Genomic DNA, 25,260 nt, shown 5'->3' on the forward strand with positions numbered 1-25,260 from the left:
GTGGTGGCATAAGTGTGCCTGGGTGTGGAAATATTACTTTAACCTGATTTCAGGCAACAGTTGGCTGAGATTTTAGTTAAGGTTTTAAACAGCCTGTGACATATCAAATAAAAAAAAAATATATATAGAAGCTTAAAGGTTGACTAAGCACAAAGTGAAAAAAAAATTATAATGACAAGGAATAGGTAAGCAGCCTTGGCTCTAATGAAGCAGGGTGGAAATTATATATTAAAACAAATATATAAAAATATAGAGAGAGACCCATAACAATAGCAATAGTGAATGCCTCACCTGCCATTTGCATCTCCTGATTTATGCTTATGATTTGGCTTTGGAGTGAAATATTTTCTATTCCCAGCTCAAGTGGATAAGTAATCTGCAACTAAGTCTGGTATTTATTGCAGTCATTCTGCTGATAGCCTTGTTCTTCATAATTTGAAGTTTGAGATCTTTTAAAAAGGAATACCTATTTTAAAAATAAATACCTACAAACTATTCTCTTTGGCCCCAGCTCAGACTATGCAGATAAATGACTCTGAGGGGAGGATAAGCAGTTTAACTCCATTGAGAGGAGATGTGTGTGCAGCTCCAAGATTGGCACATCTCCCTGGGATTGCTCATTTCAAAATAAGAAATTTGCTTCTCAAGGTGCACTTGTTTTTCTTTATGAAAGTAAATGTCAGTGAGAAAAAATTATTTGATTGCAACTGCATATTTTTAGGGTGTGTTTGCTTCCACAGCTCCTTTCTCCCAGCTGCATACTGGGATATTTTGGCTTATTTGGAGATAAACCACTCTAAGGTATGTCATATAAAATGTCATAGAAATACTGATGGATGAAAAAGGTAAATACTTGAAGAGTAAGTTCTACTACCTTAATTCACAAATATCCCCAGAGTCCCCAGCTGAAGCCCTGCATGACCCAGACCAAACAACTCCTGTACCACTTCTTGAGCCACAGGAACTGGGATTGGGGGATTTGGGGTGACTGCAGCTCCCCCTTGCTCTGAAAAAGAAGCAAAGTTGAGCCCAGATTCCCACGGTCTGTGCATGGGGTCCCTGTGGAGCACCATTTCAGTTTTTCAGTCAGTGGTTCCCTGAGGCAGAGGATGATCTATAAATTTCTCTCTCCCCTATTTCTCAGACACTCACAGACCAGTGTCCTGTTCTTTTTGCCATCCTTCAGGGGCTGTGTTTTGCCCCTGAGAGTTTCTCACTTTTCAGCAGACCAGGGATCATTTTCCAAGGTGGGAAACCTTGGGAACTGGGGACCTCTGTTGTGCTGTTACTGAGCTCAGGACAAGAGAAGAACACATTTTTTAGCACTTACCACATTAACTGTTCTTCATGTACAACTACATGTTCCTGCTGTCTCTGAAGTTTCCTTATTTTTGTTTCAGCCTCAGAGGGTATTTCACACATGAAAATCAAGACATCAAGATGACAAACCCAGCAGGTTGTGCACAGGGGTGAAGCAGTGTTGGCTGCTCCGGGGGATTTCTTCCACGTGCCCAACATAAAAATAATCCCATCACTTCATAATGGCTTTGAACTGCTACTCTAAAGATGGGAAACTGAATTTCTGTAGCCAGAGGTACAAGATTGTCCTGGTCAGGCTGTGAGGTGTTAAACTGTGTGTTTGTCTGTGGAGGCTGTGTCTGGGATTCCAGCAGGGAATGAGCCTCCTGTTTTTGGGAACCCTGTGTGGGTTGGAGCAGGTTTTCACTCAGGGAGCCTCCACTTTATTCCCTTGCAGATTTTCTCTGGTGTATTAAATGAAGAAGGGAGGCCTTGCTCTTATCAAGTTACCACGTGGAAGCAAATTACTGTTATTTATCATCTTATAACAATTAGGTATTGCACAATTTTTTTCTTTTTCTTAGATGATTTATGTTTCTGTCCTCTGTGCCTCTCTCAATTATTTATCACTGATTGTTTTAGCAGGCAAGGTCCCTGTGAAAACACAAGGCACTGGCTTAATTTATCCTTCCAGCCAATCCTCCTCCCCCTCAGCTTCAAGATAATGGAAATCCGTGGAGCTTTTCCATTTCCTGTTATCTGCAGTGTTTGTACAGCCACTTCCCTATGCCTGCCACAGTCAAAATTTCATTAGTGCAACTGGGATGAGACACAGCTCCAGTTTTGCCTCAAGGCTGTTTACAACTTCTTGTTTACCAGCTTTTGACAAAAACTATTCCAAAGATCATTACTGAAGATATTAGAAGCTGCTGCCTCAAAACACAGTGTCAGAAACAGAGAGAAAACACAAAATATGTATCCAGAATAACCATCATTCCTCCTGCTTTTAGTGTGATAAGGGACAGCCCTGTCATGGCATGACCAAGAAGTTCTGCCTCAGATCGTCAGAATCCCTTCGAAAAGCCAAACTCCAGCAGGTAAGGAAGGAAAGGCACCTCTGGGGACAGCATAGGGACAGCTGGCTGTGGGGACTGGGAGTGTGGTGGCAGCCAAAAGCCACCTTCCTCCAACCTCAGTGTCTCCCTAAAGCAACTCCTCTGGGAAGTAAAAGGTTATGGAAGAAAATTAGTGGGTAATAATAATAATAGTAATGTGGGGAAGAGCAGCAAAGAGAGCAACAGTAAGTCTAAGGGAGCAGGAGGAATATTGGTTTTTAATGGGGTGAGACAGCATCAGCGTTCCCCATCCTGAGCCCGGGTTGGGGTGCAAGTGCACCAGTGCTGCTTCCTTGAGGGATCAGGAAAACAAGGAAGCAGCTGAAAACAAGTCAGCACAAGGCTGACTCTGAGCTCTGGCTGGGGAAAGAATCTGGTACATCAGGCATCTCAATAAGATCACTTCCAATGATTTTGAAAGCATATTGAGTGAAACCTAATCAAGATAAATAAGCCTTTCTCTGTAAGGACAGCCCCACAGAATGTACAACTATTCCTACACTTGTTCAAACCTATAAGCAGCTGGTTTTTGGTGAGGGATTCCAGATTTTTGTCTCCCTACCTGGCTGTGCAAGCATTTAATAAGTATGTAAAGTATAGACTCATGAAAACACTTCACTGCTGCTGATTTCAAAACAGGCACAAGATACCAGAACATGATGGGTTTTTCATTTTCACTGCTCTGTTTGTTTCAAACCTGAGCCACAGCAAAATAAATACTTTTTTTTTAACTGCACTTGCCTCCTGAAAATAAAGCACTTGCAGAGGCTTTGCTGAGCTTTTGTACGAGCTCATCAGGATTCAGATAACTTGTGCCTAAATGTAAATTCCTTTTCTATTAATGAATTTGAAGCATCTTAAAAGCATCTAGACTCATACTTTAATTTCATGCCTGCTGCTACCAATTAATTTTGCCCCCTGCTTCTTTAGGCATCCTCATTTAGGAGACAAAATATATGTGGAAAAAAGTTCAGAATGCTTCCTCCAAGTCAAGTTACCTGTCTGGAAATGAACCCAGCTCTCTTGTAGCTCAGCATGGTTCAGACATAGTGTGGTCCTCCTTGATTACAGACTTGGAGTTATGTAGCTTGTGAGCAGGGAATTAAATCAACCAACTGCACACAAAACCATCTCATGTTCATGAAATGGGGCTGCATTTGGATATGTGCAGGCAGACAGCTCTTTTTCAGTGATGGAGTTAGTGACTTTTCAGTGATTGTTGTTCAGCCACCTCAGCTGCCAGGATGCACTTGAACGTTACACTTATTTCAGCACACAGTGCACCCAAAGCAGATAACAATGATAATTAAAAGATAATAATGATAATTATATAATCACATTGCTTCAGATCAGTTGCAAGCAGACTAAAATAACTTCTTTACAAATATCTTTTAGGGCATATTAGAAGACAAGGAGGAGAATGGATTCGAACTCTTCATTGATTTGGCCTCACTTGGATTTGCTGAATTACAACGGGACATACAAGTACTTTTCCTTGGAAGGAAATGTCTCCTATGTGGACTTCTACCTCCACCAGCCTTGGGTGGCTGCTGTCTTCATCACCTCCTACCTCCTCATCTTCCTCCTCTGCATGGTGGGCAACGGGGGGGTTTGTTTCATCGTCCTGTGGAGCAAGCGCATGCGCACGGTCACCAACCTGTTCATCCTGAACCTGGCCGTCAGTGACTTGCTGGTGGGGCTCTTCTGCATGCCCACCACCCTCCTGGACAACATCATTGCAGGTGGGCTGGGCGCCCCTGAGGCAGGGAGAGCCAGGGGCACGTGTCCAGGGGGCTCTGTGGGTGTTCTGAGTCACTGCCATCAGTAGAAGGTGCCCATGGCACGGCCTTCCTGACCATAGCTGGAGCTCCGTGGTCTTTAGGAGTTCCCTTCCAACCCACACCACTCCGTGAGTCTATAATTCTACTCAGGGAATGGAAGATGACAGCAAATGATTTTAAGCAGAGTCCTGCAGTGAGATGGCAGCTATTCCAAAATGCCTGTTTCCTTGCAGGATGGCCCTTTGGGAGCCTGGTGTGCAAGATGAGCGGGATGGTCCAAGGCATCTCTGTTTCTGCCTCTGTCTTCACTCTGGTTGCTATTGCTGTGGACAGGTAAGATGCTGCAGAGTCTGTAGCTATCAGTGTCATCTCCCCTGGCCCCCTGACCACCCTGAGCCCATTCATTAACCCTCCCAACACCACAATAAATCAGATGCATTTTGCTCCTAAGCAAAATAAAATATGGGCAGGTCTAAAGAGCAATCTGCTCCTCCACCGGTGTCTCTTAAAGATGGTGGAACTGGGCTATCCTAGCCAGCCTGGCATTGGTTTGTTCCTCAGCCATGAAGCTGGATAGCAGAGGTGTTAATACCTGCCTTGGTTAAGTGGAGAAGCACTGGCAGCAACTGATAGGGAGGATGAAAAATAGTCAGCTTAAAATGTGTGTGCATCCTTGCCTGAGTAAGGAAGCGTTCCTTAAGCAGTTTTTCTGCTGCCCTTGCCGCAGGTTCCGGTGCATTGTGCATCCCTTCAAGCAGAAGCTGACCATTCCCGCTGCCGTGGCCACCATCGCTGTCATCTGGGTGCTGGCCGTGGCCATCATGTGTCCCTCGGCAGTGCTGCTGCAGGTGCAGGAGGAGAAGCGTTTCCAGGTGCTCCTGGGCCCTGGCAACGCCACCCGCCCGGTGTTCTGGTGCCGGGAGGAGTGGCCGGACCCGGCCATGAGGAAGATCTACACGACGATTCTCTTTGCCAACATCTACCTGGCTCCCCTGGCGCTCATCGTGCTCATGTACGCCAGGATCAGCGTCTCCATCTCCCACGCCGCCATGCCTGGGGCGGGGAAGCGCAGCCAGGAGCAGCGGCACGGCGTGTGGAAGAGGAAACGGAAAGCCATCCAAATGCTCGTCCTCGTCACTTTGCTTTTCGCCCTCTCCTGGCTTCCCCTGTGGACCCTGATGCTGCTGTCGGACTACGCCAGCCTGTCCGACCTCCAGCTGCAGCTGATCAACATCTACCTCTATCCCTTGGCTCACTGGCTGGCCTTCTTCAACAGCAGCATCAACCCCATCATCTATGGCTTCTGCAATGAGAACTTCCGCCGGGGTTTCCAGGCCGTCCTCAAGCTCCAGCTCTGCTCCAGGGTGGCCTGTTCCCAGCCAGAGCCCAGCACTGCCATCCTGCCAGCTGCCCGCTGCCAGCCGCCCCAGCACCCGGCTCCCCAGGCAGCTAAGGAGGGGAATTGGGTGAATAAGCAGCAGGATTTGCTCCTGGAGGAGCTCAAGGAGCCCTGTGACAATGAGATGGAGTGAAACGCGCTGTGACTCTGTAAATCTCTCGGAGCAGCTGAAGCAAGGCTGCTCGAACCCTATTTATGGTCACATTTCAGCCTGTGAGGAACCCGTTATCCGTAATTCTCATGGACTGAAATACTGCAGACACAGTCTGGAAGCCAGCAGTCCCTGGATTTTCTTGTGATCATGCTTCTTCCCGGGCCTTGTGAGCACCAGCTGGGTCCTGCTCAAATGACAAAATTTAGCATTTTCCATCACATTCCATTTATTCCCCTTTGTTGCTGTTATTTCTGTCACATCCATTATTATTGCAGCTGGAGAATGGAAGCGGAAATTTGAGGAATAAAAGATAAAAAACGGGTTTGGTGGTGTGTGTTTTTTGGGGAACTCGATTTGATGTTGTGGGGGATAGGAGCCACCCAAAAAGATGGAGATGTCACTCTGAGCAGGAGGGAAAACACCTGAGAGCCCATTGGATCGGACAAACTTCAGCAGGGACAAGAGTGACACTGGAGGAATGGTGAGGAATGGGATTTGTGCAAGGACCAGCACAGGATCACAGTGCACTATGGCTCACTCTGCAAGGACCTACAGGAGCCAAATCGCAGGTAAAGCCATTCCCAGGGCAGTCCTCTCTCAGGTAAATGGGAATAACTTCCACAATATGACATTCCCTACTGTTCCATCTCAAAATGATCATTCTCTTCCCTACTGAATTTTATCCTCACAGCTTTATCTACATGTGCACATCTCAATTTACCTCCAAATTTTCATTTTCCACACTATAGATTACTTCAGATTCGCTCAAAAAAAAAAAAAAAAAAAAAAAACAAAAAAAAAACAAACTCCCTGTCTGTCCTGTTTGTTAACTCATTTTCATCTCAGAATGCCCATTTGCCCTAGGGAAAAACTCCGGTTTTATGCCCAGGAGGAACATTTCTCCCACAAGCCAACACCTTCACTCACTCCACATCCGATTTAGGGAACTCCGTCAGTGCTTTTATTGCCAGAAAAGACAGGAAAAGTGGATTTTGCTGGGATTTGGGACACGATCCCCGCTCCCCCCCCACCCGAGCTCGGCGGCCGGCGGCGGCAGGGGCCGGGGCGCAAGAGAGGCTCGCCTCCCGCTGTCCAATCAGCGCTGCGATCGCCTCACGGCGCCAGCCAATCCCGAGCCGGCCAAAGGTATATAAGAGCCGGTGCCGGAGGCGGCTTTTTAAATGTTCCGGTTTGGGGCTGCTGCTGCTTGCTTCGGTGAGGTAAAAATACAGCTTAATGTATCTATTTGTGATGTTTGGAAATTGGAGTGATGTTTCAGTGTGTGATGTGCTGCGGGGCAGGTACTCAGTGACTCCAGCTAAAGCCATGGCACGGATGAGAACCTGTTGATCTCTTGAGTTTGCCTTGGCAGCCCAGAGCCTCTCCCCGTGCAGTTTATGAGGGAAATATTTTCTAAATCGGTTGCTTATTGATCTTTTTCGTGTTAAATTAATGCATTTTTCCGATTTCGTGTCGTTTAAGCTTTAGGTGGCATTTCCTGTGGGGCTGGTGTAGTGCTGAGGGTTGCTGTTGATGCTGGGAGAGGCAATTACCCTGCAAAGCTTTCCTATAAAACATAACTATATGAAATAATGGAGTTTCTATGATAATAACAGGACTTAGGCTCTCAGTTGAGAACTGGGGTGTGTTTGGCAGGGACTGGGAAGCATGCAGGGTTTTTTCTGCGTTGATTTCTCCAGCCATTGATTTCTGTCTGTTTGCAGCAGTAACTTCATCAGCTGGAGCTGCATCACAGTTGATATCCAAGCTCTTCTTTAGGACTGAGAGCACAACAAGGAGCAGAACCCAGGTTCAAGTGCGTTGGAACAATGCCAGGAGCACATAAATCTCTCAGAAACCAGCATAAAATAATGCGTTATAGATGTCTCTGTTTCAGTCAAGTGCCTGCCACTATAGTGGGTGAACATGAAGCTGGTAACACACAGGCACTCCTGGGTTAATGTGAATTGTTAGTGCCAGGTGTTTTTCATTAGGTTCACTTGCAGTGGAGCTGTTACTGAAATGCTGGAGCCCTGAAGCACAAGAAACTGTGCTGTCCATAGTGAGTGCTGCCTAGTGAGTGTCCAGACATCCCTGAGCTAATGCTGTGCTGCCACTAAGTCAGCTCATTCTCGTTCAAACTCTCTTGGAAAGTGCTGGAAGTACACATGGGAGTATAGAACACATATGGGAAAGCTTTAGGGGTGTGCAGCTTCTGAACTACACAGACCTTTTAGGTTCCCACAGCCCCTCCTGCTGTGTCCTTTCCTCTCTAGCAAGAGGAAAACCCACTTGACTTTCCCATGCAGGGCTGCCTGAGGCTGTGAACTGCAATTCCCAGGGCATCCTCGGGCTCCTGGCTGTCATGGGATGAGTGGCAGCTTCAGGCAAACCCTGCCTTAGCCTCAGATTTTTGTCAACACTTAAATTTAAGAAATCACTCTGGCCCACAAGTTCTAAGGATGGCAGATCAGCTCTGTTCACATAATGAATTATTTATTAAGCAGACAGGAGATAACAGACAAAATCTGTCAAATGAGCCATTTAACTTTTGTTATTACCAGTTTATGTAGATCAGGATGTTCCCCACTCCTTGAGTCTCAAAATCATAGGAAAAATGAGAGGAAAATCAGGATCAAATGAAAGTTCTCTGAGTTAATTTTTCAGCTGCAGTGACTGGAGAAGTACAATAGATGGGCCAGGGACTCCCTTCACTTCCGTTCAAGCTTCTTAGTCCAGGGTTCTCCTTCAGTGAATTTCAGCATTTCACATTTCCTGGCTCAACCTATTAGACGATTCTACAAATTACCCAAAAAATATGCATGAACTATTCAATAGTCTGGTTGCCTCAAAGGTGTGATGTACCTCAAAGTGTTCCTACCTTCTCCAGTCAGGAATTGTACGCCTTACCCAGAGGAGGTTGGAAGAGGTGCACAAAACTGCTTCCACAGCCATAGGCAAATCCAGGTTTCACTCAGGGAGAAATGCGCGGAGACAGGCAGGGTGAAGACACGAGCATTCCGGGGCGGCGCTGTCAGACACTCCTTTTGGAAAGCACACAAATAGCGACCAGCAGCTCGGCCTCTGGCCCTTGGCTGCGAGCCGCGCTCGCTGCCGCCACACGGAGGCAATCGGGGATGCGCTCTGGGAAACGTGCTCATTTCAGAGTCCCAAAACCATCTCCCTGCCAACTGGACCAGTTCTGGTGGCGTGGACAGGCGCTGACAGGTCCGGGTGGGTTTGTTCCACCCTCAGCTGGCGCTGAGGACACCGTGTGAGAACGCCTTGACAATGTCAGTGCTGGTGAATGCCCGAATTCACAGTTTAGCTCCCCTGATGCTGTCCTGGGTGTGGGTTTGGGTCATGCCTGGCCGCAGGACCCTGTGGCAGTGGGAAAGTCACCAGGTTTGGCTGATGTGGTGTTCCAGACCTGTCGTTTTTTGTCACTTCTTTTTTATGCAGAGAGGAAAAGCATTTTCCTGCTTGGCCAGCATTTCCCTGCAAGAAGCAGAGCCCAGGCCTGAGGCTGCTCGGCATTGGTGTGACCTGCCCTGGGCACAGCCACCACAGCTGCCCAGAGCCAGGAGATGCAGCTGAGGGATCCAGGAGGATGCAGCTCATGTTTTCAAGGAGGTAAGAATGCAGGATGTGGAAGGGGTGTTTTCCAGGCAGGGAAAGAGAGGTGTCAGGGAGAATTTTAGCTGGCAGCAACAGTGTCAGTGATAGATGGACTGCAAGGACATGGCTTGGTTCAGTGCTTCCCACAGCTTGTACAGGAGATGGAATTCCAGTGCGACCTCACAGATGGCTTGTGGTGTTCCCCAAAGGAGCATTTCTGCCTGCAGTGACAGTTCTGTCCTCTATGAGCTGGTGTGAGGAGCACAGGGTTTGCAGCATCAGGTCTGGAATGATGTTCCTGTGGCACAAAATTCCTCCCTGGCAGGTTATCATGTCTGAGACGCTGGCTGACAGCAGCAAAGCACTGACAGGGTCGCCGCTGTGCAGGGAACAAAATCCTTACCTGGAAATGCAGCCTGGGGATGTTGTGGCTGCAGAAAGAGCTCTGTGGCCATTTCCATGCCCTGAGCTGACATGGCACCACAGGCCCTGGGGCTCAAGCAGATCCATTGCTGGTTCTGAAGGGGCAGTGAGCTGGTACAATGGGCACTGAGCAGAGGAAGCTGGATGGGAAGATTTGGGTCCATCTGGAAAGTTCCTCGAGCCCTAAGGATCATGGCAAGTGTAGCACTAACAACTCCAAATTAGGAATAATCAAAAGATGAACCGGTTCTCCACAAACTGAACTTTGAAAATTATTTTTCAGGATAAGGTAAGATTGAAATGAGCTTGGCAGGAAAGCCCCTGTGAAGCAAAGCACAATGAAAATACCTGTGAGCAGAAACAATAAGGAATTCTTGCTGCTCCTGCTGTCCTGGTCTTTTCCAGGTAGGTTTTGTATGGAATTGAAAGGAAGTTTTCATGCCTCTGGTGAGCTGCAGCCACATCCCCCTTGAAGAAGAAAATGTGGAGGGAGTGGCAAGCAGGAAGGTGGCTTTTAGACCACCACACCAATTGCTGCAAAAGAAAGAAAAGGAAGCTAGTAGCGTGGAATTGGATGCCCCTGCCCCCTGCCAAGCACAGGGGCTGCTGCTTGGTGTTTTTTCTCCGCAGTGTTTGTCCTGTTCTCTCCATTGAGGGCTCATTCCTCACTGTTCCATCCAATAAAAAACCTGGAGAAGGGCAGTTATATATTTAATATGGCTGATACCTCTCCTTTTTAAAATGAAATGCTCTATAATAAGCAATGAGAACAAATATCTGAAAACCAGGAGCTTTTGAATTGCACAGCAAGTCAAGCTTTTGACTTGTACAGGACTTAGTTTTCCTTTTCTTCTCTCTTTCAGGACAGGAAAAATCATTTAATTTGATCCAGCTATGCAAAAACCTTTGGTTTTGGGTGGGATTGAGCAGCCAAACACCAGAGCCTCCAGCCCTGATGGCCTGCACTGGAGTCCACCTGGTGCTGCACACGCTGTGGGGTAAGTCAGAGGGACACACTTCCCTTTTCCTGTCTGTTGGGATTAGCTCACTGGGAAATGTCAGCATGCTCTGCTGTTTAGTGGGATCTGGTTAAAACTCCATTTCCCCTATCTTCAGGGATGTGCTGTCCAAGGGCTTGTATGGACTTGGGGACTCTAAGGAGGCCAAGTTTTTTTTTACCCCCACTGAATCAGGCCTTCCATGGTTAGTCTGTGTTGCTCTACATGCTTTGCTTATGGATCAGAGAAATAAGTGAAATTACATTTTATTGTCTTATATTTCCCCAAACATAAAGTAGGATGTTGTCCTGCCACTCCCCAAGCCACTCCAGGCACTTGGGAGTAGCTCAGAGCTGGCAGGGTTGCAAGGGAATTTAAAGTAAATTGAGGGAGTCAGTAGGGAACAGACAGGGAAAATTCTGGGAGTGAAAGCTGAAATAACCTTTAGGGCAGAGCATGAACATTTTTGAGGTAAACATGAGGTAATCACTAGTGGACAGATAGGGAAAATATTGTGAGTGAAGCTTTAGTTAATCTGTAGGGGGAAGAATGAACATTTTGAGGGAAAATGGGGTAACCCATAGTGAAGCAGTAGTATTTTCCATAAGTAGGGAAAATTTTCAGAGCAAACGTGAGGTAGTCCACTGAGCAGAGGATGGATAATTTGAAGTAAACTGAGACAATCAGGAGTGCACAGGTAGGAAAACTTTTGTCAGTAAAATCTGAGGTAACATTTAGGGGAGAGCATGAACATTTTGAGGTCAGCTCAGGTAATCAGTAGTGTCCAGGTAGGGGAATTTTTGGGTTTGCTCCCAGGTAAGGTACAGTGAATACTTTGGAGGTTAAACCCTAGCTAAACTTGAGGTTGTGTAAAGGAGAGAATGAACATTGTGAGGTAAGATGAGGTCATTAAGAGCAACAGGTAGGAAAAATCTTGGGTGCTGAGTCTGTAAAGAAAGAAAAATTTGAGGCAAACAGAGGTAATCAGTAGTGTACTGGTAAAGTGAAGTTTTGGCTTTAAAATCTGAGATAATCTGCAAGGAACAAAGAATATTTGAGTGAATAACCTGAAGTAATCTGTAAGGGACAGAATTAATAATTTAGGGATTAGTTAAAGGTAAATAGTGGAGGGTTTTGGTGGTAAAATCCAAGTCATCCATAACGGACAAGAATAACATTTTGAGAGTAAAAACTTGAAGTAATTTGTAATGGACTGAATTAACATTTTGAGGTAAAAAGGAGGTTGTCAGCAGTGAACGTGTCAGGAGAATTTTGGGGTAAAACTTGAGCTGCGCTGTGAAGTACAATGAGTATTTTGGGGGAAAAATATCAGGCCATCTGTAGGGGCCAGTCCTGGCATTAATGAGGTTCCTGGGAATCCATGACATTTTTCCATAGAAATTTAAACAGATTTTGAAGCTTTTTATGACAACAATGGATGTCTTCCTTTGGATTATTCACTCTGTAGGATTTGGGATTTTTTGGGGTTTTAACTCCCTCGTGGTGACTCTTGACACTGCTCAGGAGCTGATAGGAAAAGCAGTCAGAGCTCCTGGCTGGTGCAGGTGTTTTCCTCAAGACCAGACAGCTGGGATCCGCTTTGGGTCCTTATGGAACCTGCTGGAAGTAGAGAAGCATAACCCCAAACCTCCACACTGTGGGTGGAGTCGTGGAATCTAAACCAGCACAAATGGATACTCCAAAATGAACCATGAGAGGACAGGACCAAATAAGGGTCACTGTCACTATGGTAAGGCAAAAGGAATTGTAGCTACAGCCCAGAGTTCCATGCTGAGGCTGGAATATCCTCACAGTGCCTCATGGAGCATGGGTATTCCCATGCAGAGCTTCTGCTTTTGCACCAGGTTTGTCAGGAGCCAGCAAGGGTTCTGAGGAATCTCAGCAGGATCAGGACAATTACATGTCTATATTCCATAGAATTTGCTATTTATAACCTTCTTGACAGTATTTTGTGTACTAAATATTTACACTGAGGGCAGGTGACTCTTCCTTTTGCCAAGAGCAGATCAGGAGATGGAATTAGATGCTGTGTCATATGGATATCAAAGCTGCTCAAGTGCTGTGGAGAAATTGTTGCTCTTATTCTTTAAGAAAAGGTTTTTTATCACAGGTCTCTCTCTCATTTCTCAGTGGTCATCGAAGTTTCACGTGCAATTGCTGCTCCCCTGAAAGAAGTGCTCCCCAGGATGGAGCCACTGAATGCTGTGAGGGGATGGGGCCCCAAAGATGCAATTCTGGCAACATCCTGGCGACCCTGTGGGGTCCCTCGGGGAAATAAAGGTGGCACTGGCCATCAGCAGAGGTTTCAGATGTGACAATAAAACACACCTTGGACATCCCGAGGCTGTCCCTGCTTTGATTCATGTGGCAGCATCTGGTTCTGGCATTTTTAAGTTTCCTCTTTTTCAGTCATTTCTGTCCCAGGCAGGAGTTTCCCCGACTGGAAATAAAGATTAAGTATTGTAATGGGAATTTTAAAAACAGAAGCTTTGCCATTGGAGAGTGTGATGTGCAGAGAAATTGAGGGAGAGGAAGGAGAGCAGCAGATTTCACCTGGCAGCTGTCAGATGGGCTGCACCTTGTGGTGGCAGGGAAAAAGCCGCTGTTTGAAACCCCGAAGTTCCAAAGGCACGAAGGGCAGAAACGCTGAAGGCGGAGCGGGGCCAGCCCTGCTTGGACGCACGGCGCGGTCAGTGCCACCTCCGGGGCCAGGTGTGCCCGTGGGGGCACCCGAGGGCGCGCCCACGGAACGACGGGCAGGCGGCCGCTCCGGCCTCCGGAACGACGGGGGCACCCGGGAAACGCCGCTGCCGCCGTTCCCCCGGGGCTCGCACGGCGCCGAGCGGGGCTCCCGGGACAGCGGCGCGGCACCGAGCGGGGCCGAGCGGAGCTGGGGTGTGCCGGGGGTCCCGGGCCGTGCCGCCTCTCCCCCGTCGGGCCCGGGATCGGTCCCGGCCCGGGGTGGCCGCGGGGGCGCTGCCGGGGCCGGGATCGCGGCGCTTCCCGGGGCGGACCCGGAGCCGCCGCGGGGCCGGGACCCGCAGGGCGCCCCCTGGCGGACACGGAGCCGCCGCGGGGCCGGGACCCGCAGGGCGCCCCCTGGCGGACACGGAGCGCGGCGCGCGCGCGGCGCCCCCGCGTGGCCGCGGGACAGCGCTGCGGGGGCGGGGCCAGGGAGGGGCGGGGCCGCACAGGTGTGAGGGGCGGGGCCACGGCGCGCGTGCGCAGCTCGGGGCCGCACAGGTGTGACGGGCGGGGCCGGCACAGGTGCGCGCGGCTCCAGGGCGCCTGCGCGGGGCGGGGCCGAGGGCATTTAAACCCCGGAAGCCGCGGCAGGCGCCATTCGCGCCCCAGCTCTTGGAGGTGTCGGGTGCGGTCGGTGCGGGCTCCCAGGCGGGGCTCGGGTGAGGTCTTTCTCTCTCCTTGTGTCTACTTCTTCTGCTTTTCTCCCCTTCCAGCTTTCTTCCTGTACCGCCCTCTCCCGTCTCCCCCCAGACGACCTGCTCCCTCTCTCCCCTCCCCTCCCTATCCCGCACCCCGACCATTCCCTGCCCCTCCCGCCTGCTCTCTCCTCACCCACTACCCAGCCTGACCCCCGCCTCTATTCCCGCTCTGTCCAGTCTTCCTGCTCCATCCTCACCCACTACCCAGCCTGACCCCCGCCTCTGTTCCCGCTCTGTCCAGTCTTCCTGCTCCCTCCTCACCCACTACCCAGCCTGACCGCCGCCTCTATTCCCGCTCTGTCCAGTCTTCCTGCTCCATCCTCACCCACTACCCAGCCTGACCGCCGTCTCTTTTCCTGCTCTGTCCCTCCTGCCTGTCCCCTCTGCACCCCGGTATCCAACCTGGCTCTCCTGCTGTTCCCCGTCTATCTCCCTACCTTCCCCTGCTCCTCCTTTCTTCCCCTATCTCCCCTGAGCAAGTCCTTATGGCACCTCCGTGCCCTTTATCCCCTCTTTGACCCCTGTATGCTCCCTGTGTCCCCCTTATACTCCCTCTGTGTCCCCTGTCCCTTTCTGTGTCCCGCAGCCGCGGGGTTCGGGGTGCCGGATAATAAAGCCCCGAGGGCCGGAGCCGGCGCCCCTCGCGGGGATCCTCGCACAGGGGATCTGCGGGTTCCCCCACACACAGCACTGCCCTACACCGCCCATCACACTGGGGGTCCCGGGGAGGGGGTGGGCCCCTCCTCTGGAGGGGTTTTGGGGGGGGGTTGGGTGGTGGGAGGGAGGAGGGGCCCCCTCCGGGGGAGGGGGTCCCGGGGAGGGGGTTGGGGCGGGCCCCCTCCGGAGGAGGGGGTCCGGGCTGGGAGGGGCTGGGGGGGACAGTCCCCCCTTAGCCCCTCCCAGCCCGGACCCTCCCCTCCGGACGGGGTCTGGCCCGGCCCCTCCTCGGGACCCCCTCCTCCGGACCGGGGCCCTGGGGAGGGGGCCGGAGGCTGGGGGGGCGGGGGGGGGGCGGGGGGTGGGGTGGGTGGGGGGGGTGGGGGCGGGTGGGGGGTGGGGGGGGTGGGGGGGGGTGGGGGGGGTGGGGGGGGGGTGGGCGGGTGGGGGGGGGTGGGGGGGGGGTGGGGGGGGTGGGGGGGGGGTGGGCGGGTGGGGGGGGGTGGGCGGGGGGTGGGGGGGGTGGGCGGGGGGTGGGGGGGGTGGGCGGGGGGGGGGGGGGGGGTGGGGGGGGGGTCAGGAGGGAGGGAGATGCCGTTGCGTACAAATGTGCAATCACGGTTCAGAGTGACGTGACCCCCTCTGCTACCCCCCCCCCACCCCCCCCGCCCCCCCCACCCACCCCCCCGCCCCCCCCACCCACCCCCCCCCGCCCCCCCACCCACCCACCCCCCCCCCGCCCCTGCCCCGCCCTCCCACCCCCCCCCCTCCCGCCCCCCTTCCCCCCCGGGCCCCTGTCCGGAGGGGAGGGTCCGGGCTGGGAGGGGCTAAGGGGGGCTGACCCCCCCAGCCCCTCCCACCCCGGACCCCCTCCTCCGGAGGGGGCCCTCCCTCCCGCCCCCCCCCAGCCCCCCGCCCTCCCACCCCCCAACCCCCCCGGACCCCTCCCAATGAGGGCCCACCCCAGCCCAGCCCAGGACCCTCCTGCGGGCCCGCCCTGACCCCAGTGTGATGCAGGGACAGCCGGACCCGGCACTGTGGGGCACTGTTGGCATCTGCAGGGGGGACCCAGAGCGGATCCCGACCCTTTGCAACCCAGCCAGGGGCGCCGGCTCCGGCCCTCGGGGCTTTATTGTGCGGCGCCCCGAACCCCGCGGCTGCGGGACACGCGGAGGGACAAGGGAGAGACGGGGGGATAAGGAAGAGAGACAGGAGAGAATAAGCGATAGAGAGAAGGATAAAGGAGACAGGGGGTAAGGGAGAGAGACGGGGGAGAATAAGGGAGAGAGAGGAGGATAAGGGAGAGACAGCGGGAATAAGGGGAGCTAAGGGGGACAGGGAGGGGAAGAGGGGGCACAGGGGAGCAGGAGGGGAGGGTAGGGCAGGCAGGGTCGGGATGGGCAGGGAGGATGGAGGGAGAACGAGAAGGAAGAACAGAGGCAGGAGTCAGGGTTGGTAGGGGAGCAGTGGGGTACAGCGGGAGGGAGGTGTGGGGAGGAGAGCTGGGGGGGATTAGAGGAGGATCGGGCTGGAGAGGAGGGGGAAGGACAGGGGCGGGCAGGAAAAGAGGAATGGAATGGAATGGAATGGAATGGAATGGAATGGAATGGAATGGAATGGAATGGAATGGAATGGAATGGAATGGAATGGAATGGAGAGGAAAGGAAAGGAGAAAGGGGAAAGGAAAGGAAAGGAGAAAGGGGAAAGGAAAGGAAAGGAAAGGAAAGGAAAGGAAAGGAAAGGAAAGGAAAGGAAAGGAAAGGAAAGGAAAGGAAAGGGGAAAGGAAAGGAAAGGAAAGGAAAGGAAAGGAAAGGAAAGGAAAGGAAAGGAAAGGAAAGGAAAGGAAAGGAAAGGAAAGGAAAGGAAAGGAAAGGAAAGGAAAGGAAAGGAAAGGAGTGGGGGGTCGAGATGCGTAGAGGGGCAGGGAGGGGAGGGAATGGGGACCTAGGGAGGAGAGGGGTAAGGGGTAGGAGGAGGAGAAAAGAGGGACAGAGAGAAGGTCACCCGAGCCCCGCCTGGGAGCCCGCACCGACCGCACCCGACACCTCCAAGAGCTGAGGCGCGAATGGCGCCTGCCGCGGCTTCCGGGGTTTAAATGCCCTCGGCCCCGCCCCGCGCAGGCGCCCTGGAGCCGCGCGCACCTGTGCCGGCCCCGCCCCTCACACCTGTGCGGCCTCGAGCTGCGCACGCGCGCCGTGGCCCCGCCCCTCTCACCTGTGCGGCCTCGAGCTGCGCACGCGCGCCGTGGCCCCGCCCCTCACACCTGGGCCGGCCCCGCCCCTCCCTGGCCCCGCCCCCGCAGCGCTGTCCCGCGGCCACGCGGGGGCGCCGCGCGCGCGCCGCGCTCCGTGTCCGCCAGGGGGCGCCCTGCGGGTCCCGGCCCCGCGGCGGCTCCGTGTCCGCCAGGGGGCGCCCTGCGGGTCCCGGCCCCGCGGCGGCTCCGGGTCCGCCAGGGGGCGCCCTGCGGGTCCCGGCCCCGCGGCGGCTCCGGGTCCGCCAGGGGGCGCCCTGCGGGTCCCGGCCCCGCGGCGGCTCCGGGTCCGCCCCGGGAAGCGCCGCGATCCCGGCCCCGGCAGCGCCCCCGCGGCCACCCCGGGCCGGGACCGATCCCGGGCCCGACGGGGAGAGGCGGCACGGCCCGGGACCCCCGGCACACCCCAGCTCCGCTCGGCCCCGCTCGGTGCCGCGCCGCTGTCCCGGGAGCCCCGCTCGGCGCCGTGCGAGCCCCGGCCCCGGGGCTGCTCCCGGCGGGGACCGCTCGGAGCCCGGAGCGCTGCGGCGGGGCCGCGACAGGGACGGGGGTGTGAGAGCGAGTCCTGCCGGTGTCCGCTCGCGGAGCGGGGCTGCCTCTCCCCCGCCCGCGGGTTGCGGGTCTCGGCAATGCCGGACCAAGGCAGGAACGGGGCTGAGACAGGGGTGAGGACTGGGCAAACCCAGCCTGGACTCGATGCCCCCGCCTGCTACGATGCCGGGACGAAGTCGACCGAAAGCGAGTGATGGAGCCCACAGCCGGAGCCGGGATGGGGCTTTCGGGTCCTGCCGGGTTCCGCCGAGGCGTCCCGGGCGGTGTCGCCTCTCCCTCGTCGGGAGGACCGAAGCGGCATCGGGCCCGGGATCGGTACCGGCCCGGGATGGCTGCGGGCGGGATCGCGGCAGTTCCCGGGCCAGGGCAACCCGTGACTCCCCCCTTCCCTTCCCTTCCCTTCCCTTCCCTTCCCTTCCCTTCCCTTCCCTTCCCTTCCCTTCCCTTCCCTTCCCTTCCCTTCCCTTCCCTTCCCTTCCCTTCCCTTCCCTTCCCTTCCCTTCCCTTCCCTTCCCTTCCCTTCCCTTCCCTTCCCTTCCCTTCCCCGGCGCAGCAGCTGCGTGGGGTGCCCAGGGGAATGAGTGGGACCGTAGTGGCGGCAGAGGAAGGGACAGCCCGGTCACCCCGGGTGAAGTTTTTATTTCAGCTCTACTCTCTTCCAGAGGACGCTGAGGCTGGCTGAGAGCTCCCACATGCCAGGGCTCAGGGATTGTTTCCCCACACTGCTCAGCCCCCGGGGCGAGCTGGAGCAGCACCCAGAGAGGGCAGCAGTGCCACGCCGTGAAGTCGCTAAGCGAGGAGCAGCGGGAATTGATAGCGCCCCTCCTCGCCAGACTAAAAAAAAAAAAATACCCGCGTGGTTTTCCAGTTTGGGATTATCTTTATTTTACAGTTTATAAAAAGCTTTTCCCAACGCGAGTGCTCCGTTAAACTTCCGTGCCGTCGTGCAAATTGCTGTGGACTTTGACTTCCAAGTTCACCTGCTTCACCTTCCTGCCCTGGCCCCGGCAGACGCCGCCGTAGTCCCTCGGGGGATGAACGTTCCTGACGGTGCAGCACCGGCTGCCCACGGCCTGCGGGGCGCCCCGGGGCAGCTCCACCTTGGTGTTCAAGGGGTGCTCCTCGGGAGCGCCCCTGGCAGCCTCCCGCTTCCTCCGCACCTTCCGGCACTCCCTGGCCAGGAGGCAAATTCCGCACAGCACCAGCAGCAGCAGGGTGAGGGCGGCGAAGGCGCTGCCCAGGGAAGCGCCCGCTTGGGACAAGGAGGCTGCGGCGGCAGCTTCCTCCCTCTCCAAGAGCAGCGACTTCATGTTGGTGCCGTTCTTCAGCTGGTCGCCCTCGTTGTCGTAGACGAGGGAGTCATCCAGCGCCGGCCTCCCGGCGCCCTCGGGCAGGTCCCTGCGGCCGCGCTGCCAGCGGCGAGCCAGGGAGCGCTGCACACGCGGCCCGGCCGCGCCCTCCGGGCCGATCACGTAGATCACCTGCAGGTACCACTGGTGTCCAGCCTCCACCTTTACCAACGAGAAGGCACGGACAGGGGGAATCTTAGCGACAGCTTTTACACCAAGTGATTCTGTTAACAGCTGGTGTGGCTTGTGGCTTGTGTCGTGTGTCTGACAAAGTTGTCGCTCAGTGGGTTTTTCTAAGCACCTGCAGTGACACTCACACCACCCAGTGAGGTGTCCAGCCTTTGCCAGAGGCAGTAATTTATTCAGAAACATGAATAATAAGCTTTTAAAGAGTTTTTTCATGAGTTTCATTACCAGAATAATATCCTAATCTCCATTTCCAGTATCAGAGTTGAATTCTGAAGGCCCAGAGCCTACAATTCACCAAGTGTTTGGGAGGTCAGACAAGTCCGTGTTGGGCTACCAAAAGCACTGGGTACATACCTTGTAGAGAGCATCCACCTTGAGAGTAAATCCATCAACTCCAGGCATGCTGCTCACCGAGTGGAATTCAGACAGCTCAGAAGCAAAGTGGGCATCAAAAGGCACATCGTGGAAATACTTATCCGTCACTTCTGGCTGGTTTCGGTCCTGGAAGGCAGAGAGGTGTCCTGGGGGATGCTGTCTGCTTTCCCAAGAGAGGCTGGAAGCCTGTGTAAGGGATCTAATGCGAATGCCCCATCTCCACACCTCATGTGGGCACGGATTAAGGAACACTCATGGACAAAGGGTGGGGGAAAACCGATCCTGTGTTCACACTTTGCACTGGCAGTACCAAACATCCGGCGCGCTCCTTTCCTCGCCCCTTTGCAGTCAGCATCTGCTGGGTGCCAGAGAAAAGCCCGAAGGGGAAGCAGGCCAGAGGACTCACCAGCAGGAGGAATCGGTGTTTCAGGTACTTGTTGGGCTGGATGCAGCCGTACTGGGGCCCCTCGTTGTAGACGGTGCCCGTGGGGTCGAAGAAGGGCACGTAGCCATCCCTGCCCGTGCACAGGTAGACCTTCTCCAGCTGCAGCTTGTAAGCGGCGTTGAGGTTTTGTTCCGGGTGCCAGAGCACGCGCCCGTACAGGATTTGCCCTGGGGAGGTCGGGACAGAGAGGGGCAGGTGAAATTCCCCAACCAGGGGGACACTGCTAGAGCCAAATGTGCCAGACCACTGGTCAGTCTGTGCTGAGAAGGGTTTGGATTGTTCGGGAAGGGCTCGGGGTGTGGGAGTGACAAAACAAGGTGCCGGAGCACGCTGTTGTTTTACTGGGCTGTAAAATGTTCAAAATGTCATTTGTGGCTGTGGAAGAGGCAAAACCACATCTGGTTTTTCTCCTTTTCTCTCCAGGAAATGGAAGCTGTGAAGGGAAAAACACTGGGCACAAGCAGAAGAGAGGTAAATCCTACCCTTGGAAAAAGCCCCTTTGTAATCCATTTCTGCCAGAGACATTTCAGATTTGGTGGGGTCCATGAGAAAAACCTTCTCGTTGTTGCAGAGCTGAAACTCTGTGTTCAGGGAGTAAACAACTGGAACTGGGCGGTTCGTCTGCTGGAAGGCAATGGGGATCAAAAACCTGGAGTTGGGACAAGGAAGGAAAGAAAGGAGAGATGAGGTTTGTGCAGCCCAAAGGGGCTGGGCTGCCCTGCTGCCGTGGGGACGGGGCCTCCTTACCGCTCGGGAGCGTGAGCCGTGCAGGGCAGGGGCTTGTCTCCAGGCTCTGCCCACGGCTGCGTGGGCTGCACCGTGCAGGGGATCAGGAAGATGGTGTATTCTCCAGAGTAATCCTTCCTGGGAACAGACAGGAGGAGAGCCTGTGGTCACCAAGCAGAGCTCTGAGCTCTTCACCCAGGACAGCACCTCTCCCTTGCCCCAGCAATGGCATCCAGCTGTCCCTGAGGGACAAAGGTGACCTTCTGAAATGCACTGTCACCTCTGAGGCCAGTCTATCCACAGGCTTCATTGCTGGAAGAATCCCTTTACAAGAGGCTGAGCTGATTTTTCTCTCAGTAGAACAGCGTTCCAGCCCCGACAGCAACTCCCTACATGCTCCAGCTCTGGCCAAGCTCCTGAGCATTCCACACTACTGCTGTGGCTGCTGGAGGAGTGCCAGGGAGAACGCGGTGCTGTGGGAAGCTGCTGAGGGGCACTGGACCCCCAGCCCTCACCTGTTGTAGGAGCTGGTTGCTCTCCAGAGCTGGTAGGGGGAGTCAAAAGTCTGAGCACTCCACAGCAGCTGCAGGTCAAATTCAATCCCTCCCAGGTGCTCGGGAGTCATCAAGGAGGACCTGACATCTGGCAGGCTGTGGTGCTCCATGACAAACAGCCCTGGGGGAGGACAAGGACTTGTTCTGCTGCCTGTGCTGCCAGAGCAGAGCTGCGTGTGCCCCCGCTTTGTGTCCCTGCCAGGATCACTGCCCTCACCTCTGAACTTGGCCTGTGTCCTGAACTCGATGACCAGCCGGCCGTCGTCGCGGATGTAGATGCGGATTATCTGCAGCCGGGCCGAGAGCACGCTGTCCGCCTGGATCCCTGCAAGGACGGCGGCGCTGGGGACACGCTCGCTCCTCAGCCGGGCTCTGCCCGCCCCAGCAGCCTCTGGGACATCCCCCAAAGGCAGGGTTTCCTTGGGATCACCCTTCAGTGAGCCAGCTACACGCTTCCTCCGTTACCCACCAGCTGCCTAAGCCCCCTGCTAGCACAAAGGAAGGAATATTCCGAGTCCCCCGCTGCCTCAGGACTCTGGTGACAGTGCAGGACTAAGGGGAAAACATGAAGGAGCCACTTCTTCCATAGCCCTTGGAGTGCCTCAGGCTCACCTGTCCTCCAGAGAACGGTGTCGTAGAAGAAGGAGAACTCCATCTCCGTGTGGTGCTCCAGGGAAGCCCAGCCCCTCGGTGCCGTCACGTAGATGTAGGACACGTAGAGAGGGACGTGGACTGTCAGGAAGGACTGGGCAGAGTCCCTTACCTGGCAATAAAACCCCCCCAAAAAAGGAGGTTATGCACCTTCGAGTGAAGTCAGAGGTGACTCTGGGTATTCTTTACCTCAGACAAACCTGTTTTAATTTGGAGCACTGCTAAGCTAGGACCATGGGACAAAAGAGCTCTGGGTGTAATTTCACCTCAAGACCCCCCAATTTGCAAAGCTGTGAGTTAAAAGTGAACAATTCTGCTTGCTCAGGCCTCCCAGAGCTCTCCATTTATTATCTGCAGAGTGCAGCTGTGCTTTGCAGGCCCCGGAGAATTCAGGGAGATGTTCCAGCCTGGCTGCTGCCAGGCTCCACGTGCTCCACGGGGCAGTTGCTCAGGCCAAGGAGCTTCTCTGGGCTTGTGCAAACAATTGGAGCTATAAAAGGAAACTTAATGAAGTTGTCCAGGCTGGCAGGAATTAAAAGAGATGATGCTGGTCCTAGCAATGTGACTGGGAATTTAGTGCAAGAACTGAGGGGAGATGGAGCGGGCTGCACATGGATAATGCAGCCAGGAGAGGGCGGTGAGACACTTTAATTGGAGAGGAGCATTTCTGGCTCTTGGTCTGCCAGCCTGTTAATTAGGAAATTAATTAGAATATCCCATGGCCTCACTCTGTTGTGGAGCATGGACTGAGCTGCCTCTGCTCTGTCCTTTGCTCATTTCTATTGGCTGAGAACACGGTCAAAATTATAAAAGAGAGCCCAGCCGAGAACGTTTTGTATTTCCAGTATGGCCACACATGAAAAAACGAAATATTTTCCCGGTGCTCTGACGATGAAGAGAATAAAACCTGTGATACCCCAGGAAAACAAATGAAATAAATGCACATAGCACTATTCTCTTCCAGGTGAGAGGGTGGAGAAAAGCCAAACTCCACCTGCACAGAGCAGGGCAGCAACTACAGACAAGTGCAAGGCAGAGCTGTGCCTGAGAACTGAGAGAGACCTGGGATAGGTGGGAGAGCTCGGCACGGGCCTCTCACCTGGAAGTCAGCGGTGACAGAGCCTCCACAGACGTCGATGAGTTCGGTCATGTCGTAAAAGGCGTCGAAGGTCCAGATGCAGCTCTTGAGGTTGAGGTGCTGGTACAGCTGGATGCTCTTGGGCTCCCTCACCGCGGGGTCCAGTTGGTAGGGGCGGTCGTAGCCCGGGCCCAGCACGGAGCTGTCCTGGGTCACCTCGTCCAGGAACCCTGCCTCTGAGGGACAGAAACCAGGACACTGATCCCTCCCAATTCCTAACAGCCCCACGCCAAGGTCTTGCTTCTCTCTTGAATCACAGGAGCGCCTCTCCCTTGGTTATCCTGGAGGTCAAACTGGACACGCTCAGGTCTTCACAGGGGAAAATGCTACAGGAATAGGGCATGCTAAAAATCAAACTTAGGGATCTACCAATTCAAGGCTGAAGTTAACCTTTAAGAGGAACAGGTTGAGTATGGAATCATCAGAATGAAGTACAAGATCCTGCCTAGATCTGGACTTCATTCCCTGGAGTTTCAGAGACACAATCTGCCTGTTCTTTTCAGCTCTGACATTTCCTTCACCAGTGAATTGATTTTTTTTGCCTCATGGGAGACCTCAGTGATCCAGCCCTGCAGATCCCTCTCTATCCAGGTGGGTATCACAAGAACTATTTGAAAAGCAGAAAATCACCAGCACAATGTGAGCCTACAACCTACAATCTCAAACATTCCCATGCCTGGAATCCCACCTCCAATGGGGCAATGCTGGTCACTGCTGTTAGACCAGGAAGATTCATTGCTATTTACATCATGTCAAGAGAGCCCAGAGGAAGACAAAGCCTCCCTCCACATTTCTTTCCAGTCTCCCACGTTCAGGAAGCAGAGGCTGGCCTTGAAGGTTACCTGAGATGCCTCTGAGGTCCCTGACAGTGACCAGGTTGGAGCAGACGTGCTGGTGCCTGTAGATGGACTCGGAGAGAAGGAAATGCAGGTTGTGCAGCGGCAGCGTGGAGATGAGGGGCAGCATCCCATCCTGGTGGGGGATCTGCACCGAGATGTGGATCCTGGAACAAGCAGCACATGAGACAGCAGAACAGAGCAGCCTGGCAGGCACAGGATCCCCACAGCAGCACAGCTTTAAGCTGTGCTTAAGCTTTCCTTAAGCTGTTCCCAAAACTCCCCGTTGCAGAGGGGTAGGGCACCCCCTCAGCTGAGCAGAGTATGAGAAGAGAGTGGGGCAGGAACTCGAGCAGCCCACGCTGCAGGAGGGATGTGGTTTCACACACACATCATGCTTGTGAGCCCAGGCACCTCTGTAAGCCCAGGGGGGCCGGGGAAGGGCTGCACCCCCCTTCTCCAGCCTCTCACCTGTTGGGATGCTCCTTGTGCTTCACGTCCAGGTACTTGAGCGTGGCAATGAAGGACTGTGCCTGGAAACCTCGGGCCGTGCCCGCCACCACAGGCGTGTGACAGATGGCACTGTCTGTGCCGATGGTCACCACGTTGCTCCTCAGGGGGGTCCCCACGTGGCCGGCCTTGTCCACAGCCTTGGCCACGCAGCGCACGTGGAACCGCCGGCTGAAGTAGATGCTGTCCAGCACCTGAGGGAACGAGGAGGGGGAAACCACTGGTGCTTCCAGCAGGCTTAAGGGAAAACAGCACTCTGTTTTCTAAACCCAAACACCCACGCCTCACAGCAAGTCCCAGATCCAAGGAGATCTGAGGCCGGGATCTCTGTGTACCCTGTGGTTGACGCTGGTGAAGGGGGTGTTGTCCGTGATGGTCTCGAAAGGCGACCGGGCTCCGTTCCCGTCCGTGGGGGCGGCCACTTCCCAGCTGAACTGTATGGAAGACTGGTTGATGCCGGCCTCGCCGCAGCGCTCCTTCATCAGGGCGTACTTGGGGAAGTGAGGGTCACAGGGGGTGACACAGATGAGGGGGTAGCCTGGGGAGGGGGATTTCTTAGCACCCTCCTTGGTCACTTCTTCCACACGGTCATAGTCAGCCAGGGTGACGACCTGTGTGGAGACAAGAGGGCAGCACTCAGATGGGGCTGAGGGAGAGGGTGGAAAAGGCCATCCTTCCCTCCCACGTTGTCACTGCAGCTCTACATTTTATTTCCAAAACCCCTCTGCAGTTTCCAGGCTGTACTTGGAAGTTTTCGGTCTGTATTAAATCGCAT

At 54.1% G+C, this 25,260-nt stretch overlaps 2 protein-coding genes and 1 long non-coding RNA gene across 12 annotated transcripts in view; 1 reads left to right on the forward strand and 2 right to left on the reverse strand.

Moving 5' to 3' along the window:
* Positions 1 to 13,754, reverse strand: part of LOC146767713 (uncharacterized) — a 35,752-nt gene extending 21,998 nt beyond the window's left edge. The window contains exons 1-2 of the long non-coding RNA XR_014954948.1: positions 13,362 to 13,754; positions 1 to 13,248 (exon numbers count right to left, since the gene is read on the reverse strand). The exon at positions 1 to 13,248 is cut by the window's left edge and continues 21,325 nt beyond it. This is a non-coding gene — a long non-coding RNA (uncharacterized LOC146767713). The remainder of the gene's footprint in view (positions 13,249 to 13,361) is intronic.
* NPFFR2 (neuropeptide FF receptor 2) lies at positions 3,835 to 13,150 on the forward strand. 10 transcript variants are annotated; one of them, XM_085578389.1, is made up of 7 exons: positions 3,835 to 4,156; positions 4,429 to 4,528; positions 4,923 to 9,041; positions 9,211 to 9,381; positions 10,073 to 10,194; positions 10,653 to 10,787; positions 12,939 to 13,150. In XM_085578389.1, the coding sequence occupies exons 1-3, from the start codon at positions 3,835 to 3,837 to the stop codon at positions 5,725 to 5,727; spliced, it is 1,227 nt and encodes a 408-aa protein (XP_085434515.1). In that variant the 3' UTR covers positions 5,728 to 9,041; positions 9,211 to 9,381; positions 10,073 to 10,194; positions 10,653 to 10,787; positions 12,939 to 13,150. The 10 variants fall into 10 exon arrangements, with proteins under 10 accessions (XP_085434515.1, XP_085434520.1, XP_085434521.1 ...); XM_085578394.1 differs by having other exon boundaries at positions 4,923 to 6,968; positions 7,473 to 7,564; positions 9,211 to 10,194; XM_085578395.1 differs by having other exon boundaries at positions 4,923 to 6,968.
* A 4,818-nt stretch (positions 13,755 to 18,572) lies between the features above and the next one.
* FRAS1 (Fraser extracellular matrix complex subunit 1) overlaps positions 18,573 to 25,260 on the reverse strand; it is a 105,292-nt gene continuing 98,604 nt past the window's right edge. The window contains exons 62-73 of the mRNA XM_031504663.3: positions 24,821 to 25,096; positions 24,447 to 24,679; positions 23,982 to 24,142; positions 23,101 to 23,315; positions 21,963 to 22,113; positions 21,568 to 21,675; positions 21,312 to 21,471; positions 20,818 to 20,934; positions 20,553 to 20,719; positions 20,032 to 20,237; positions 19,605 to 19,751; positions 18,573 to 19,223 (exon numbers count right to left, since the gene is read on the reverse strand). Of these exons, the coding sequence (XP_031360523.3) occupies positions 18,639 to 19,223; positions 19,605 to 19,751; positions 20,032 to 20,237; positions 20,553 to 20,719; positions 20,818 to 20,934; positions 21,312 to 21,471; positions 21,568 to 21,675; positions 21,963 to 22,113; positions 23,101 to 23,315; positions 23,982 to 24,142; positions 24,447 to 24,679; positions 24,821 to 25,096 (2,526 nt within the window). The 3' untranslated portion in view covers positions 18,573 to 18,638. The remainder of the gene's footprint in view (positions 19,224 to 19,604; positions 19,752 to 20,031; positions 20,238 to 20,552; positions 20,720 to 20,817; positions 20,935 to 21,311; positions 21,472 to 21,567; positions 21,676 to 21,962; positions 22,114 to 23,100; positions 23,316 to 23,981; positions 24,143 to 24,446; positions 24,680 to 24,820; positions 25,097 to 25,260) is intronic.

This window comes from Lonchura striata, chromosome 4, assembly GCF_050655825.1.
Source record: "Lonchura striata isolate lonStrDom1 chromosome 4, ASM5065582v1, whole genome shotgun sequence".
NCBI classification, from domain to species: Eukaryota; Metazoa; Chordata; class Aves; order Passeriformes; family Estrildidae; genus Lonchura; species Lonchura striata.

What these genes read in the sequence shown, in the direction of transcription:
- NPFFR2 (XM_085578386.1), top strand. Translation starts at nt 3,835, where the DNA reads ATGGATTCGAACTCTTCATTGATTTGGCCTCACTTGGATTTGCTGAAT. An exon ending in CCTGGACAACATCATTGCAG is followed by an intron (nt 4,157 to 4,428) that starts GTGGGCTGGGCG and finishes GTTTCCTTGCAG; the next exon opens with GATGGCCCTTTGGGAGCCTG. An exon ending in GTTGCTATTGCTGTGGACAG is followed by an intron (nt 4,529 to 4,922) that starts GTAAGATGCTGC and finishes CCCTTGCCGCAG; the next exon opens with GTTCCGGTGCATTGTGCATC.